This window comes from Schistocerca gregaria, chromosome 2 (assembly GCF_023897955.1).
Source record: "Schistocerca gregaria isolate iqSchGreg1 chromosome 2, iqSchGreg1.2, whole genome shotgun sequence".
Taxonomy (NCBI): domain Eukaryota; kingdom Metazoa; phylum Arthropoda; class Insecta; order Orthoptera; family Acrididae; genus Schistocerca; species Schistocerca gregaria.
Window position 1 is genome coordinate 930374137 of NC_064921.1, and position 18556 is coordinate 930392692.

Consider the following 18556-nt stretch of genomic DNA (forward strand, 5'->3'; position numbering starts at 1 on the left):
GATTAACAGTTTGTCCCTGTGGCATGAATTCATGACGAACTAATCCTTCAAAGTAAAAAAAAAACTATCAGCATGGCTTTGACATTTGACCTGACCTGATGAGGTTTTTGGAGAACCTTTCCCAACCCATTGTAAAGTCTGAATCTTAGTCCCAACATCATAACTGTAGATCCACATATCACCACCAGTTATGATTTTCTAAGCAACAGCTCATTCTCATCTGCGCGATCCATTTCTGGTCTTCACACATGAGCCATGGGATGAACTTGAAGGCAAGATGCTGTGCCAGGATTTCATGAAATGATCCAACTGAAATGTTACAGTCTTCTGCAACCTCTTGGACAGTCAGTCTTCGATTGGCTTGCACAGTTTCATTCCTCCTCTAAATCTGTCATCTCTAAATTTGAAAACTGTGCAACACACCGTTCTTCTTAATGCAGCACTGGACAATTACTAACAGACATACAACAATGAAACTTCTGGCAGTTATACATTAAACACAGTCATGTGCAGGGATGCCAACCACATTTCGCTCCAACACACCATTGACACAAAATTACGAATGTTCTGGAATTTTTTGAACAGAATCATATGTGGTTAGAAGTGGTACATCAGTAACAAATATCAGGGATGTCAGTTGTAGCAACTGGCACTGCCCCAAACCTACAAGCTGTGACCTATGGCTACCAGCAAAAATACCCATCATTTCTAGCTGGCAGCATCAACCTCAAGGAGAGGGCTGCACCAGGTGACAGGGCAATATGGTTCTGTAAACAGCCACCACCCCTTTGGGCTTCTACCACCACTGGGTCTGACTGCAGGCTCTGAGTCTACATGCCTTCCCACTGGCAAGCCACGTCCTGGCCTGGTGGGCAGCTGTTCAAGATCAATGTACTGCACCTACTTGCCCTTCTACATTGGTGTGGGCATCCTGGAACTTTGTGCCTTCGCTTGCAAAGGAGAGTTCCACTTCCGAGGGCTGATTTCCCTGCAAGAATTACATGTACCTCTGCACTGCTGGCACACCTTGCCGCAAGCAGTTGCACTATGCATAGCCAGTGCACTTGTTGCTGCACAGACTCTGCACATAAGCATTATTCTAGTCACTCATGTCACAGCTGGCCTCTGGATGGGCGCAGGCCTCAGTGGTTCTACATATGCTGTCCTCACCGTGCATCAAAGGAGGGTGTGGTCACTGCGAAGCAGTATTATGAGTGTTGCAGCATGAATATGAATAAAAGTTTTGACTATTTATACTGTATTCATATCTTAGTGACAGCCAGCATCCTGACAATGGCCCACTGCTGCCACTCAATCTGGCCACCATAGAGGCTGGGTCACTACAACTGGCATCAGAAGAGTTGGAATAGTTGACCACCACCAACATGTGCAACCACAAGCAGCATCACGTCACATTCACAGCACAGTGTCAACAAATCATGTGGTGAGAGAATGGACTGATTTGTTTCTCCTGTTTTAGTGTGCATGGGAGGTGAGTTCAAGACAGGTCTGTCATTGGAATTTAAAGATGGCATTTGTGAAGCTGCTATAATCAACTAATTTATCACTATTTCACAGCAATGCCAAGTAACACTATTTGTAACCAACAAGGTGCTCAAAGGGCAATCTACTATCACTGTGCACCATTACCTGAGTCTGTGTTTTACATGCTGCCATTATGGCCAACTGGTAGGCAATGCACTGAGTCAAAGTAGCTATGGTTTGACACCAGGTGTGTTTAGTATGTTATGGTTATTAATGTGTAAACTATCATTTTGCAGTGCTATTGTTTTGTAGACTTGATCAAGTTTTGAGGGTAAATGCTCCACAGTGGCAGGGTCCGGGATGCAGGGTGTTTCTGTGTAGGGGGCAAGTCAGTTACTAGGTAATCAGATTGCGCAGCTGCCGATGGATAATGCAGAGAGGCACAGACAACTGGCAGCTGTGAAGGGAAAGGAGATGTTGTCCAGTCAGCGAGCCCTCTAATAGGTTCAGCTATCATTACTTTGATTACTCCCTTCCATGGCAAGACAACTGAGGCTGTAATGTCTTTCTTGGATGACCTGGAAGCAGCAGCAGAAATTGGGATTAGATGGATACTCACCTACTGCAAATGGAAACGTTGAGGTTGACAGGAAAAGTAAAAAAAAAATTGTCAGATGTTTGGAGGGTTTAAAAAATGAACAGATGTTTGAGGAGTTGAAGCAGGGCCTCCAGCAACACCATAAAAAAACAAAAGTGCAACGTTTTGCCACAAGCAATTAAGTGGAAATGTGAAGAAACACAATGAGACAGAGGAAACTTTTGCTGACAGAATACAGAAAATTAATGTACAGATTTACAAGCTGAGGGAAATCAATGAGGAAAACAAGATTATACTCCAAAAAGCTGAGCACAGGGCACTAGATACCATCCTGAGGGGCCTTCCACCTGAAATTATATGACAATTCAGACAGGTATCACAAAAGACCTGTGCGCCTCCATCAGTATGGCTATGGAGTTGAAGGAGATTGATATAGTGACAGAGGGGAATGATGCACAAGATTTCCACTGACATAAGGCATGGCCAGAGACAAAGTCGTCAGCTTCAGTGTGAAAAGAGTGGTGTGGCAGGACACTGACAACAGGGTTGTAAAAGGAATGGACGTTAAGTTTTGATGCTACAGATATGTATGCAGAGATTGAATGTGGTGCAGTATGAATTGTGAGGAGCTCGAAACATAAATTTCTGTTGGACACAGAGATGGCTGTGTCAGAGGATCTCACAGGGAGGAATGATGTAAAATCACTAGATTCAGTGGTATTAACTTTTCAGGTTGGGGATGAGAAATATCAGCAACATGTAGTAGTGCCTCATGTGAGTGAAGGTTACTGCACAATCCTGGCGTTAGACTTTCTTCTCAAACGGCATGCCAAAATTGACCTTCAGTGACACATGGAGAAACTTAGAGGGCAAGCTGTCGCCAGTGAATAACTGTTGCAGTGTTTGTGTATCTTAAAAGGTAAATTGGTTAAACTTTGGACAAAAACACTGTGGCTTAATTTGCTTGTTATAGTGCGTGGTAAGATGCTTTGGATGAGTATGGAGCAGGAGCTGCCTGTCGACATGTTGTATGCAGTGCAGCCACTAGAAGAAAATGATATGTTGGATGCAACATATTGTTTTGTTTGGAGAAGCATTGTACATGTACAGGAGACAGATGTTAGCTTAATTTTGGTGCCACTGAAGTGAAGGTGATCAAAGGGCTGCGTGTAGCTACTTTAGATGAGCTAGATAATGATGACTGGGTCACACAATGTGCAGACCATGTCCAAAGAGAGGAGCATAGAGGGGAAACAACTGGTGGGTGCACTGGCAGAGAGCAGTGCACAGTAAGGGCAAGGGAATGGGAACTGAGAGGAGGCGGTGGGACTGAGTGGATGGAAACTGTTTGGTGGAGGGTGTGGGACCAGTAGGTTGTTGTGGGTTGAGGCTAGGTTCATTTCAGGAGCAGAAAATATGTTGTAAGGATAAATCCCATCTGTGCAGTTCAGAAAAGCAGGTAGTGGAGGAGATGATTAAGATGGCCCAGGTTGTGAAGCATTCATTGAAATGAAGCATGTTATGTTCAGCTGTATGTTGTGCTACAGGGTGGTCAACTTTGCTCTTGGCCACAGTTCAGCAGTGACCATTCATGCTAACGGACAGCTGGTTAATAGCCATACCAATACAAAAAGTTTTGGAATGATTGCAGCAGAACTAGTATATGATAGGATGTGCTATGGGCATATGGCATGGGAAATCCGTTTGTGGACTAGGTCTGGGGGACATTGTCTGTCTATGAAGACCTATGTGAGACCGTCAGCATACTGGGCATGGGAGTTCTTGTCACTGCAAATAAGCTGTCTCCAAGTGTCCAGGCTGTATGGGAGAGACTTTTTGGTATGGAAGGGATTGCAGTTGTCCAAATGCAGGTACTGTAGGTAGTTGGTTGATTTAATGTGGACAGAAATGTGGATGGAACTATCAGAGAAAAGGAGGCCAATGCCCAGGAAAATGGCACATGCATAGGGGAGAACCAGTTCAAGTGGATGGGAGAGAAGGTATCGAGGTTGTGAAGGAGTGAGGATAGGGTGTCTTGGCCTTGAGTGCAGATCATGAAGATACCATCAGTGAACCTGAACCACACCAGGGGCTTGAGCTTTTGGGAAGCTAGGAAGGTTATATACCTTCCCTTAAGAGAAGGTATAGTTGTGTGTTATGATAAAGCTAGTAAGGTGTGTGAGGTAGTGGGTTTGATATCTGAAGGACATTTGGAGAGTGGGAATGTACCAATGTCATGGGAATGAGGGGTGTTGGTGTATGGAGAAATGGCGTCAACAGTGACAAGTAGGGATCTATGAGGTAAAGGGGTGGGAACAGTGGAGAGTCCGTGAAGGATAGTTGGTATCTTTGACGTAGGATGCTAAGATTTTTGGCAATGGGTTGGAGGTGTTGGTCAATGAGGGCCAAAATTCTTTCAGTGAGGGCACAATAACCAGTTACAGTGTGATGTTAAGGACTGTTGAGTTTTTGCATTTCAAAGAGCACGTACATAGGTGTGCTGGTTGTCACTGGGGTGAGGATGGAAATGGATTCAGGGGATAGATTCTGGGAAAGGCCTAAGGCTTTAAGCTGTGGTTTGAGGTCATGTTGGACATCTGGGATGGGATCACTCTGGCAGAGTTTATATATGCAGGAATTAGACAACTGGTAGATGTCTTCCACAAGGCAGTCATTGTGATTCATAACAACAGTGCTGGAACATTTGTATGCAGGTAGTTTGAGTACCTGAAAGGTTTGTGATGTTAAGAAGGGATTTGGGAAAGGATGGTGGGGCCAGGCTGGAAGTAAGTAATTTATCAAAGAGACCATGGGCTAGTTAGGTGGGGAGGGGAGTCACAGTTGAATGGTGATATGAATTAAGAGAAGCAGGGTTCAATGTTAAGATTACGTTGGCTTTGGTTGGAAGGTGGTAAAGGTGTCTCCATTGCTGGAATCAAGAGGAAGAAAGTACTCTTCTGTCAAGTCCAATACTCCTTTACCACCTGGATCCCTACTCGCCATTGTTGGCACCACTTCACTATACACCAGTCCTCATGCCCACGGTCTTGCCATTATTGAACACTACCTCTTCCGATGTGCTTCAGACTTCAACCCACTACCTTTTGCCTGGTATACCTTACTGACTATGTCCTATTACATAACTACTTCTCCTTCGAAGGAAAGGTATCCTAACAAATCTTTGATACAGCCATGCACACCCACATGGTGCCCTCCTATACCAACCTGTTTATGTGCCACCTGGAGAAACCATACTATCTTCCCAAACCCCTGGTCTGGTGCAAGTTCACTGATGATAGCTCCTGGACCTAGACCCAGGGCCAAGACATCCTGTCATCATTGCTTCACAACCTCAGCACCTTCACTCCCACATGCTTCAGCTAACCCTCCTCAACTCAATGTGGCACCTTACTGGATGTTCATATCCTTCTCTCTGATAGCTCCATCCACAGCTCTGTCCACACTAAACCTACAAAATACCTGCAGTACCTGCATTTGGACAACTGCCATCCCTTCATTACCAACAAATCCTGGGGACAGCATATCTGCAGGTACAAAAGCTCCCTTGGCCAGTATACTGAAGGTCTCACAAAGACTTTTATCGACAGGCACTGCCCCCAATCCTAGTCTGCAAACAGATTTCCCACGGCACATTCTAACATAACCATCGCAATCCTCCAACCACCCCAAGAACCAACTAAAAAGCATTGCCCTCTTAGGCACCCAATACCACCTCTGACTGGAACAATGGAACCACATCTTTCATCAGGCTTCAATTGTCTATCATCATGCTCTGAAATGAGGGACATCCTACCCAAGACCCTTCCCACCCCTCCTACAGTGATGTCCTGATGCCAACCCAGCCACCATTTCCCTAAGTCACTCCCAGTGCCAATCTCTTGTTATTGGGATAATATCCCTGTGGAAGACCTAGGTGCAAGACCTGCCCAATCCATCCACCCAGCTCTTCCTGTTCTGGTCCTGTGACAGGCTTGTTCTACCCCATCAGAGACCAGGCTGCCTGTGAATGCAGCCACATCATATACCAGCTCTGCTGCATTGATTGCACAACGTTTTTATATTGGCATGATTACTGACCAGCTCTCCATCACAACGAACTGCCACTGTGAAACTATGGCCAAGATCACAGTGGATCGCCCTGTGGCACAATACGCAGCTGAACATAACTTGTTAGTTTTCCATGGGTGCTTTACACCCTGGGCTATCTGGCTCCTCCTCTCCACCACTAGCTTTTCTGAAGTGCACAGATGGGAGTTATCCTTACAACACATTTCTGCTCTCAAAATTATCCCATCCTCAGCCTACTACAAACCACAGTCTGTGCACCCTCCACCCTACAGTTTCCACCTTCTCTGTCCTACTATCACTTAGTCCCAATAAATGTCCCCTCATTCTCACTGAACGCCACTCCCTAATAATGCACCCACCAGTTGTTTCCCCTCTCTGCTCCTCTCCTGTTCCGCCACCCTTCCCACCCCCCTTGGCCGCCCCACCTCCTCCACAGCCTTTTGACACTTTGCGTGGTAACCTTGTCCTGGCATCTTCTAGTCCCTGCACACACACTGCCAGGCACTTCCACAACCCAAGCCGTGCTTTCCACCATACTCCTTGCCTCACTCCAGATTGTAGCTTTCATTTAAAGCAGTTTCTGTCTGGCCAGAGTGGCCAGAAATAATGGTCGCACATTTGTGAGGTGTGTCTGCTTGTGTGAATGTGTGTGTGTTTCCCATTCTTGTCTGAAGAAGGCTTTGGCTGAACGTTCAGTGTATAACAGTCTTTTCATTGTGCCTGTCTGCAATTGAACATGTCATCTCGCCATATAGCGGAGATGCTGAGCCGCGATAGGCACAATAAACACATTCACACAATATAGCTTTCGGCCATTACGGCCTTTGTCAGAAGTAGACACACATACACACACTCATGCAAGCGCAACTTGCACACATACCTGCAGCCTCAGAGAGCTGAAAGTACACTGCGAGCAGGAGCACCAGTGCATGATGGGAGTGGCGACTGGGTGGGGGTAAAGGAGGAGGCTGGGGCGGGAAGGGGGAGGGATAGTATGGTGGGAGTGGCGGACAGTGAAGTGTTGCAGTTTAGACGGAGGGTGTGAAGGTGCAGAGAGGGGAGGGGGTAAGTAGTGGAAAGGAGAGAAATAAAAATAAAAATAAAAGAAATTAAAAGCCTGGGTGTGGTGGTGAAATGATGGCTGTGTAGTGCTGGAATGGGAACAGGGAGGGGGCTGGATGGGTCAGGACAGTAACTAATGAAAGTTGAGGCCAGGAGGGTTACAGGGATGTAGGATGTATTGCAGGGAAAGTTCCCACCTGCGAAATTCAGAAAAGCTGGTGTTGGTGGGAAGGATCCGTATGGCACAGGTTGTGAAGCAGTCATTGAGATGAGGGGTATCATGTTTGGCAGCGTGTTCAGCTACAGGGTGGTCCACTTGTTGTTTGGCCGCAGTTTGTTGGTGGCCGTTCATGTGGACAGACATACAATGTAGCACAGTGGTTACAGCTTAGCTTCTAGATCACATCACTGGTTTCACAGGTAGCTCTGCCTTTGATGTGATAGGTAATGTTAGTGACTGGACTGGAGTAGGTGGTGGTAGGAGGATGTACGGGACAGGTCTTGCATCTAGGTCTATTACAGGGGTATGAGCCATGAGGTAAGGAATTGTGAGCAGGGGTTGTGTAAGGATGGACGAGTATATTGTGTAGGTTCGGTGGATGGTGGAATACCATGGTAGGAGGGGTGGGAAGGATAGTGGGTAGGAAATTTCTCATTTCAAGGCACGTTGAGAGGTAATCGAAACCCTGGTGGAGAATGTAATTCACATGCTCCAGTCCCGGATGGTATTGAGTCACGAGGGGAATGCTCCTCTGTGGCCGGACTGTGGGACTTTGGGAGGTGGTGGGAGACTGGAAAGATAAGGCACGGGAGATTTGTTTTTGTACAAGGATGGGAGGATAATTATGGTCAGTGAAGGCTTCAGTGAGACCCTGAGTATATTTAGAGAGGGACTGCTCATCACTGCAGATGCGACGACCATGGGTGGCTAGGCTGTACGTAAGGGACTTCTTGGTATGAAACGGATGGCAGCTGTTGAAGTGGAGGCATTGCTGGTGGTTAGTAGGTTTGATATGGATGGTGGTACTGATGTAGCCATTTCTGAGGTAGAGGTCAACATCTAGGAAGGTGGCTTGTTGGGTTGAGTAGGACCAGGTGAAGCAAATGGGAGAGAAGTTGTTGAGGTTCTGGAGGAACGTGAATAACGTGTTCTCACCTTCAATCCAGATAGCAAAGATGTCATCAATGAATCTGAACCAGGTGAGGGGTTTAGGATTCTGGGTTTTTAGGAAGGATTCCTCTAGATGGCCCATGAATAGGTTAGCATAGGATGGTGCCATGCAGGTGCCCATAGCCGTACCGTGGATTTGTCTGTAGGTAATGCCTTCAAAGGTGAAGTAATTGTGGGTGAGGATATAGTTGGTCATGGACTAGGAAGGAGGTTGTTGCTATGGAATCCATAGGGCATCTGGAAAAGTTGTGTTCGATACCAGTAAGCCCATGGGCATTAGGAATGTTACTGTACAGGGAGGTGGCATTTTATTTTTATTGTTATTTCTCTCCTTTCCGCTACTTACCCCCTCTGCACCTTCTCTCCTATCCTCCATCTAAACTGCAACACTTCACTGTCCACCACTCCCACCATACTATCCCTCCCCGCCCCAGCCTCCTCCTTACCCAGCCTCCTCCTTACCCCCACCCAGTCACCACTCCCATCATGCACTGGTGCTGCCACTCGCAGTGTAGTTTCAGCTCTCTGAGACTGCACATATCTGTGCAAATTGCGCTTGTGTGAAAGTGTGTGTGTGTGTGTGTGTGTGTGTGTGTGTGTGTGTGTACTGCTGACAAAGGCCTTAATGTCCAAAGGCTAGATCGTGTGAATCTTGTTATTGTGCCTATTGTGGCTCAGCATCTCCGCTATATGGTGAGTAGCAACTTTCCTTCTCTTATATTGTTACATTCCATCCTGAATTTTCCACATTTGAACATGTCATCTTTGTGATGAGTAACAGTCTAACCTTTTCATAAACGTGAAAGTTTAACTATGGTGTGTTGACTATGTTATCTGTTATTAGTATACTGAACAAATGTCCTGATATTGCATACTGAATTGCAGGCACTGTTTAGAAGAGAAGTTATTTATATTTTGTCATGTTGAGTCACACAACTTGAGCTGTAGATTTTAAGTTAAGTGGGCTCCTAGGAGATTGGCATGTTTAAATTTGCTGGCAGAGCGGGGAGACACTAAAAACATCAGGACTGTCATATTAATTCTTTCCAAGTTTCAGATTTGCATTGTAAAAACATAAATTTGGAAGGAAAATGTTAAAAATCATGAAAGATTGTGGCTGTCAAAACCAGCATTATTAGCCAAGAATGTGACTGCATGGCAGGACAATGATTATGAGAAAGTGATTTACGGAAAATATATTTGTGGAACATCATCATTGTGGACACCAAAAGATAAATATGTTATTTTTACATTTTTTCAGTTCAGTTGCAAAGGTAGTTAACTTTGTTCAAAACAGAAAACCAAAATTGGTTAAAAAATCAAGAAACAGTTTTAGTCAATGACATAGGAAGTCTTGCGAGTTCAAATTGACATTTTTTCACGATAACAAACACTGCAAGAAGTGAAAGAAGTGATAAGTGACGGATAAAAGCTTAGAACTGACAAAAGGATCAAACCCTCAGACTTTTAGATTTGTAATCTGGCAGTTACCCACTGAGACACCAAGTTGAGATACCATTAGTATTACCTTACATTATCATGCCATTTACTTCTAATTCTCAAAATGTGAATGTGCTAAGATTAAAATGTTTTTTTTTTTCATTTTTATTATCTTCCATACATTGTTTTCATGACAAGCATTATGGTATGGAAAATTGCAACTAAACAAACAATTGCATAACAATTTTTAAAAATTTGTATATGAAGCCTCCATTTTCGCACTTGATTATACACCTGATTCCAAAGTTTTTCCCTTTCTTTCACATTTTTCTTTGCAAAATTCATGATTCGTATATGCATTGTAGCTCACGGTAGTTTATTATTTTATTTCTTCACACAGTACTTTAATTTCCTCTCCATAATTCTTTCTTGCAGCATCATAACGAGTCTAGAATTATTAACACTTACTGATTCAGCTGCTAGCTGATATTAAAATTTAAATTAAAGTAGCTGGCTTTTATTTTTTATTTCTATCTGTGATGAATAGTTGTTGCAATAGCAAACTGATGTGCAGACAAAATAAGGAAGCCATATCATGCAATGACAAAATATTGTAGTCCACATTCAGGATGTGTAAGTGAAGTTGTTGTATGCAACATGCAGAAAATAACAATGTTTACCCCATCAAAGTTTCCTCTTAACTGCTGAAAGTTCTGAAAAATTAACAATTTCTTTTAATTTCAAATAATCATTAGATACAGAAGATATAATCTAAAATAATACAGTCAATAATAACACTGACAGAAAAACTGCAATAGTGACAAAGCACCACTAGCAAAGAAGACTAGAGACACGTACAGTAATAATTTACACTGAAGAGCCAAAGAAACTGATACATCTGCCTAATATTGTGCAAGAACCCCACAGGCATGCAGAAGTGCCGCAACATAATGTGGCATTGACTCGACTAATGACTGAAGTAGTGCTGGAGGGAACTGACACCATCAATCCTACAGGGCTATCCATAAATCCATCAGAGTATGAGGGGATGGAGGTCTCTTCTGAACAGCACAGTGCAAGGCATCACAAATATGCTCAATTATGTTCATGTCTGGAGAGTTTGGTGGCCAGCAGAGAAGAGCGTTCCTGGAGCCACTCTGTAACACTTCTGGATGTGTGTCCCCTGCTGAGATGCAGGGTCCACGGATTCATGAAGTTGTCTCCATACCGGTACATGACCATCTGCTCAATAAAATTTGAAATAAGACTTGTCTGATCAGGTAACATGTTTCCAGTCATCAACAGTCCAATTTTGATGTTGATGGGCCCAGGTGAGGTGTAAAGCTTTGTAATGTGCACTCATCAAGGGGACACGAGTGGACCTTCTTCTCTGAAAGCCTATATCAATGATGTTTGGTTGAATGGTTTTCATGCTGACACTTGTGATGGCCCAACATTGAAATCTGTGGCAATTTGCGGAAGGGTTGCACTTCTGTCACGATGAACGATTCTCTTCAGTTGTCATTGGTCCTGTTCCTGCAGGAGTTTTTTCCAGCCACAGCAATGTCAGAGATTTGGTGTTTTACTGGATTCCTAATATTCACAGTACACTCGTGAAATGGTCATACGAGAAAATCCCCACTTCATCATCACCTCAGAGATGCTGTCTCATTGCTAGTGCGCTGACTATAATACCACATTCAAACTCACTTAAATCTTGATAACCTGCCATTGTAGCAGTAGCAACCAATCTAACAACTGTGACAGACACTTGTTGTCTTATATAGGTGTTGCTGACTGCAGCACCATATTCTGCCTGTTTACATATATCTGTATTTGAATACGCATGCCTATACCAGTTTCTTTGGTGCTTCAGTATATAACAGTCATATTAAGGACAATCTTACTATGGAATTGGAACACACTGCTTGTATTTGCTCAAATTGTATCATTTTCTGTTCATATGTGAGTAAGACTATCTTAATGTTAATAATTCTGCTCTCCAAATTATTTGCGTTCTCCCAGAACTTTTACTTAATGCACCAACTATGTTTTCAGAATAACATTTTCGAAGGTGGTGTGCACACAAGGACACTTTTTTTTTTTAGATTAGATGACTTTCCATCAATTCCAGATAATGACAGCTCTAGGAGATTCCTAAGTGAGTCCAAAAGAAATGAATTCCACAAATGAAAAGATTAAAATAAAACATAAATTTCTGGAACATTTACAATAAAGTACTGAGTTTGAAGCAGTCTTAAAGGGCCAAGGAGCTCATTTAGTACTAAGTACAAAAGTAAGATTTTTGGGGTAAGTGTAGGTGTATTTAAAAAGGAGAAGCTGGTGGGCAATGGAGGTGGTATTTTAATCGCAGTAGATAAGAAACTCAAATCCACCAAGACAGAAATTGAAGCATCTGAATGTGAGATCATTTGGACAAGACTTAGTACTAAGGGATTGCAAAAACTTACAACTGGGTGCTTGTATTAACTACCAGACTCACCTCTAGATGTAACTTAAAAGAGAACCTAAGCTCGCTGATGTCTGTGTTCCCTAGTCATACTGTCATCATTGGGCAAGGTTTGGACAACTAAATTTTTGTAAAAGGAAGGCTAGAAAAGACATCCACCAATACAATACTAAAAATTTTCTTGAAAACTAATTATAAAAGATAGTTTGGAAACCTACTCATGACAGAAATGTATTGGATTTAATAGCAACAAATAAACCTGACCTCACTGAGGATGGTCACATTGAAACTGGTATCAGCAACTATGAGAGAATGATAGAAAGAATGATTAAAAGAGTAAAAAGGTCAACTGCAACACAAAGAAAAATTTACTCATCCAGTAAACGAGATAGTGGCAGTAGCATCAATTGTCAAAGAGAAACTTGAAACATTTAGTTCTGGTTTGAAGCTTAAAAAGGAACTGTGCCTCACATTCAGAAAAACATTTGATCAAGCACTGGATATCATATTTAACTAGTAGAGCAGATGAGTTGATGATGGGAAAGATCTCCATGGCATGCAGCCTCTGTAAATTATCTTCTAAAACAGCAACTACTGCACAGTACCAGTAGAACAAAATTAAGGCTATATACAGAGACATTTGTTAGTCAAAAAGGCAATAGATGCAGTCCTCGGTGACTACTATAACAGCATATTATCAAAACACACCTCATGGAACATGAAGAATATATGGTCATATGTTAAGACTGACAGTGGCAGCAAAGTAAATGTTTGGGCACTGGCACCGGTGACACAGAAACCAAGTGAAACTGGGAGCAGCATAACAGAAGCACAAATGCTGAACTCTGTTCCCAAATATTCCTTTACAAAGGAAAATTCAAGAATACTAAGACTGTTTAATATTACGTCTCTGAAAATATGAGTTATTAACAGCAGTAGCTTTAAGAAGAGATAAAACTGCTAAAACGGAACAGAGTTCCAGAGCCCAATGGAACTCCTGTAAAATTCCATACAGAACCTGTGACTGTGTCAGCCCATCTCCAAACAATAAAGTACTTTAGATATCTCTAACAGTAAAGTGTGCCCAGCAGAGGGAAGAAGGCAAACTCCACACCTGTTTACAAAGTGGGTAATAGAAGTGCACCATGCCATCCAGAACGAATTCCTATAACACTGGTAATGAAAAACTGAACTTGTGCTTTTCCCACACAATACCTTGAAACGCATTGATCAAACCAGTCAGGTAACAAATCAGTGCTGTTTAACAAAAGTATGGAGAGAGAGTTTGTGGATTTAAGATTTAGAGTTGTTAGTAGGTGTAGAAGTAACTTTAGGTGTGCCCCACGGACGTGTGTTAGGACTCTTTCTGTACATACTGTATATTAATGACTTGACAAGTAATATTAACAGTAACCAAAGGCCTTTTACAGAAGATGCAGTCATACATGATTTGAAAAACACAAATTATCCAGTCAGATCTTAATAAAATTTCAAATGCAAAGGTTGGCACCTTGCTTTAAATATCCATAAATGTAATATTGTGAATTTCACAAAAGGGAAAAATGTAGTATACTATGATGACAGTATCGATGAGTCACCACTTGAATCAATCATTTCATACAAAACTTGGATTAAATAACTTGTATGGATAGTTAGTTAGTTGTTTACATGCTCCATAGATCATTTTCCATCATAGATCATAATGAAGTGGAATGAGTCATTTTACATCCACTTCAAAAATTAATTTGTGCATATGTGTACATTCTGAACATTTCTAAGATGGTTCTTTTTTTCCAAAAAGATATGCTGATGTTGGATTTACTATCCCACATCAGCATATCTTTTTGGAAAAAAGCCATCCTACCCACCAACTTTTACGCATCACAGCAACAGAAATTCTTCTAGGGAATAGGAGTTGCCAAGGACAGACTTTCTCAGTTTGTTTTAAAATTTTACTTTGTTGTCAGTCAGACATTTTATATAACTGGGAAAGTGATCAAGATTTTTTTGTTGCAGCACTGTGAACTCCTTTTTGTGCTAAACACAACATTAATGTGAAATAATGAATGTAATTTTCTCCTCCTGGTATAGTAATTATGTACACCATTTCCTTTTGAACCACAGTCTATAAATTACAACAAACTTCATGACAGAGTAAATACACAGTGAAGGAGTAATTCCATACTACCCTTACAGCATGGTTTTGTGCAATGAAGTCTTTCTTTCTTAAAGATGAGTTACCCCAAAATATTATTCCATATGACATTACTGAATGAAAATATGCAAAATATATCAACTTACTGATTGTCTCTCTCCAAGATTTGCGATGGTTTAAAGTGCATATGTGGCTGAACTAAGTTGTTTTAGTAGTTCCAGAATGTGCTTTTACCAATTTAATTCTCATCAACATGGACACCTAAGAATTTTGAAGTTTCCACACCATTTATTATTTCCTCAGCATGTGTTACACTTATCATTGCTGTAGTACCCCAAGATGTGCATAACTGAATATGTTGTGTCCTTTTAAAATTGAGGGTGAACATTTGCAGAAAACCAGTCAATGATACTTTTAACAACTATGTTTACCATTTCTTCTGTTTCTGTATGTGTGCTTCAGTTGATTACAATATTAGTGACACCTGCAAAAATAACTAATTCTGCTTGTTGCGTACTAGATGGAAGATCGTTTCCACATATGAGGAACAATGGTGGAGCTAAGATTGAGTCTTGGTGAGCTCCATAGATGATTTTTCTCCAATCAGAATTACATGCCTGGACTGTATTGGTTGAATGACTAAGTATAACTTTCTACATTCTTTCGGTTAGGTACGTCATCGTCCATTGGTTGGCTATACCATAAACCCCATAAAACTTCAATTTACCTAGGAGAGTACTTTGATTGACACAGTCAAATGGCTTAGAAATGTCACAGAAAATACCAACCAGGGCTGTATTATTACTTAATGCTTGTAAAATCTGGTGAGTGAACATGTAAATGGCATTCACAGTAGAGCAGCCCTTCTTAAACATAAAGAGCAACCCTTCTGAAACCAAAACTGTGATTTGTTGAGGATATTGGTGTTTATAAGGTGAGATACTATTCTAGAATACATAACATTCTCAAAAATTTTGGAAAATAATGTCTGAGATTCTTGTGAGCATGGAGGAAATGGACAGCAACTGTGGATAGGTGGTGCTCGGTGGGAATATGGGTCAGCCATGTGACGCATCATGGTAGTCTGTGCAGTCACAATTACCCTCTATCCTGGATGTTGCAGTGGTTAACGCACCTGCCTAGTAAGCAGGATATCCTGGGTTTGAATCCCAGTCCAGTACACATTTTTACTCATTGCCATTGATTTCAAGTAATGTCCTGATGCGGATGACACCAGTAATCCCTTCCCTTTCCATTCCTTTCTGCCCCCCCCCCCTTCCCCTTCAATTTACATATATTCTATACAGAAAAGAACGATTGAAACACACCATATAGAGGAGACACCAAGTGGCCACTCATGACAGACAGCTTGTTGGTCATAATGCCAACATAGAAAACAGCACAGTATTGCAACTTAGTTAGTTGATCACATGACTGTTTCATGGGATGCCCTGCCCTTGATGTGATAGGAGACAGCCAGAATGGAGTAGATAGTGGCAGAAGGATGTGTGGGACAGGTCTTGCATATAGGTATATTGTAGGGATATGAGCCACGAGACAACGGGTTGGAAACAGGGATTGGGCAGGGATGGATAAGGATACTGCATAGGTTTGCTGGATGGCGGAACACCACTGTGGGAGGTGTGAGAAGAATAGTGCATAATACATTCTTCAGAGAATAGGATTTAGTTGCTCCAGTCCTGAGTGGTACTGAACCACATGGAGAGCGCTCCTTTATGTTGAAGGTGGTAGACGATGAGAGGCAAGGTGCAGGAGGACTATTTCTGTACAGGGCTGGGAGGGTAATTTTTGTTCTGTGAAGGTCTCAGTCATATCCTTGGATTATTTGGAGAGTGCCTGCTTGTCACAGCAGATGTGATGACCTCGGGTGGCTGAGGTGTATGGAAAAGACTTCTTGGTATTGAAAGGGTGACAGCTGTTAAAGTGAAGGTCTTGCTGGTGGTTGGCAGGTTTGATATTCACAGAGGTACTGATTTGGTGCCCCCCCATGAACCATGGACCTTGCCGTTGGTGGGGAGGCTTGCGTGCCTCAACGATACAGATGGCCGTACCGTAGGGGGAAACCACAACGGAGGGGTATCTGTTGAGAGGCCAGACAAACATGTGGTTCCTGAAGAAGGGCAGCAGCCTTTTCAGTAGTTGCAGGGGCAACAGTCTGGATGATTGACTGATCTGGCCTTGCAACATTAACCAAAACGGCCTTGCTGTGCTGGTACTGTGAAGGGCTGAAAGCAAGGAGAAACTACAGCCGTAATTTTTCCCGAGGTCATGCAGCTTTACTGTATGATTAAATGATGATGGCGTCCTCTTGGGTAAAATATTCCGGAGGTAAAATAGTCCCCCATTCGGATCTCCGGGCGGGGACTACTCAGGAGGACGTCGTTATCAGGAGAAAGAAAACTGGTGTTCTACGGATCGGAGCATGGAATGTCAGATCCCTTAATCGGGCAGGTAGGATAGAAAATTTAAAAAGGGAAATGGATAGGTTAAAGTTAGATATAGTGGGAATTAGTGAAGTTCGGTGGCAGGAGGAACAAGACTTCTGGTCAGGTGAATACAGGGTTATAAATACAAAATGAAATAGGGGTAATGCAGGAGTAGGTTTAGTAATAAATAATAAAATAGGAGTGCGGGTAAGCTACTACCAACAGCATAGTGAACGCATTATTGTGGCCAAGATAGACACAAAGCCCACGCCTACTGCAGTAGTACAAGTTTATATGCCAACTAGCTCTGCAGATGATGAAGAAATTGATGAAATGTATGATGAGATAAAAGAAATTATTCAGATAGTGAAGGGAGACGAAAATTATTAGTCATGGGTGACTGGAATTCGTCAGTATGAAAAGGGAGAGAAGGAAACATAGTAGGTGATTATGGATTGGGGCTAAGAAATGAAAGAGGAAGCTGCCTGGTAGAATTTAGCACAGAGCATAAATTAATCATAGCTAACACTTGGTTCAAGAAACATAAAAGAAGGTTGTATATATGGAAGAATCCTGGAGATACTAAAAGGTATCAAATAGATTATATAATGGTAAGGCAGAGATTTAGGAATCAGGTTTTAAATTGTAGGACATTTCCAGGGGCAGAAGTGGATTCTGACCACACTCTATTGGTCATGAACTATAGATTAAAACTGAAGAAACTGCAAAAATGTGGATATTTAAGGAGATGGGACCTGGATAAACTGAAAGAACCAGAGGTTGTACAGAGTTTCAGGGAGAGCATTAGGGAATAATTGACAGGAATGGGGGAAAGAAATACAGTAGAAGACGAATGGGTAGCTCTGAGGGATGAAGTAGTGAAGGCAGCAGAGGATCAAGTAGTTAAAAAGACGGGGGTTGTAGAATACCTTGGGTAACAGAAGATATATTGAATTTACTTGATGAAAGGAGAAAATATAAAAATGCAATAAATGAAGCAGGCAAAAAGGAATACAAATGTCTCAAAAATGAGATTGACAGGAAGTGCAAAATGGCTAAGCAGGGATGGCTAGAGGACAAATGTAAGGATGTAGAGGCTTATCTCACTAGGGGTAAGATAGATAATGCCTACAGGAAAATTAAAGTGACCTTTGGAGAAAAGAGAGCCACTTGTATGAATATCAAGAACTCAGATGGAAACCCAGTTTTAAGAAAGAGGGGAAAGCTGAAAGGTGGAAAGAGCATATAGAGGGTCTATACAAGGGCGGTGTACTTGAGGACAATATTATGGAAATGGAAGAGGATGTAGATGAAGATGAAATGGGAGATACAATACTGTGTGAAGAGTTTGACAGTGCACTGAAAGACCTGAGTCGAAACAAGGCCCCAGGAGTAGACAACATTCCATTGGAACTACTGACGGCCTTGGGAGAGCCAGTCATGACAAAACTCTAACATATGGTGAGCAAGATGTATGAGGCAGGACGAAATACCCTCAGACTTCAAGAAGAATATAATAATTCCAATCCCAAAGAAAGCAGGTGTTGACAGATGTGTAAATTACTGAACTATCAGTTTAATAAGTCAAGCTGCAAAATACTAACGCGAATTCTTTACAGACAAATGGAAAAACTAGTAG

General features: G+C 42.2%; 2 protein-coding genes across 5 annotated transcripts in view; one reads left to right on the top strand and one right to left on the bottom strand.

Moving 5' to 3' along the window:
* LOC126335369 (uncharacterized) overlaps positions 1 to 18556 on the top strand; it is a 126624-nt gene that overhangs the window by 44781 nt on the left and 63287 nt on the right. The gene's annotated exons all lie outside the window — the stretch shown is intronic.
* LOC126335371 (CBY1-interacting BAR domain-containing protein 1) overlaps positions 1 to 18556 on the bottom strand; it is a 219290-nt gene that overhangs the window by 29592 nt on the left and 171142 nt on the right. The window contains exon 6 of one of the 3 annotated variants that reach the window (XM_049998577.1): positions 10526 to 10558. The exons of the other annotated variants lie outside the window; for them this stretch is intronic. Coding sequence (XP_049854534.1) covers positions 10526 to 10558 — 33 coding nt within the window. The remainder of the gene's footprint in view (positions 1 to 10525; positions 10559 to 18556) is intronic. 3 annotated transcript variants of the gene reach the window in all.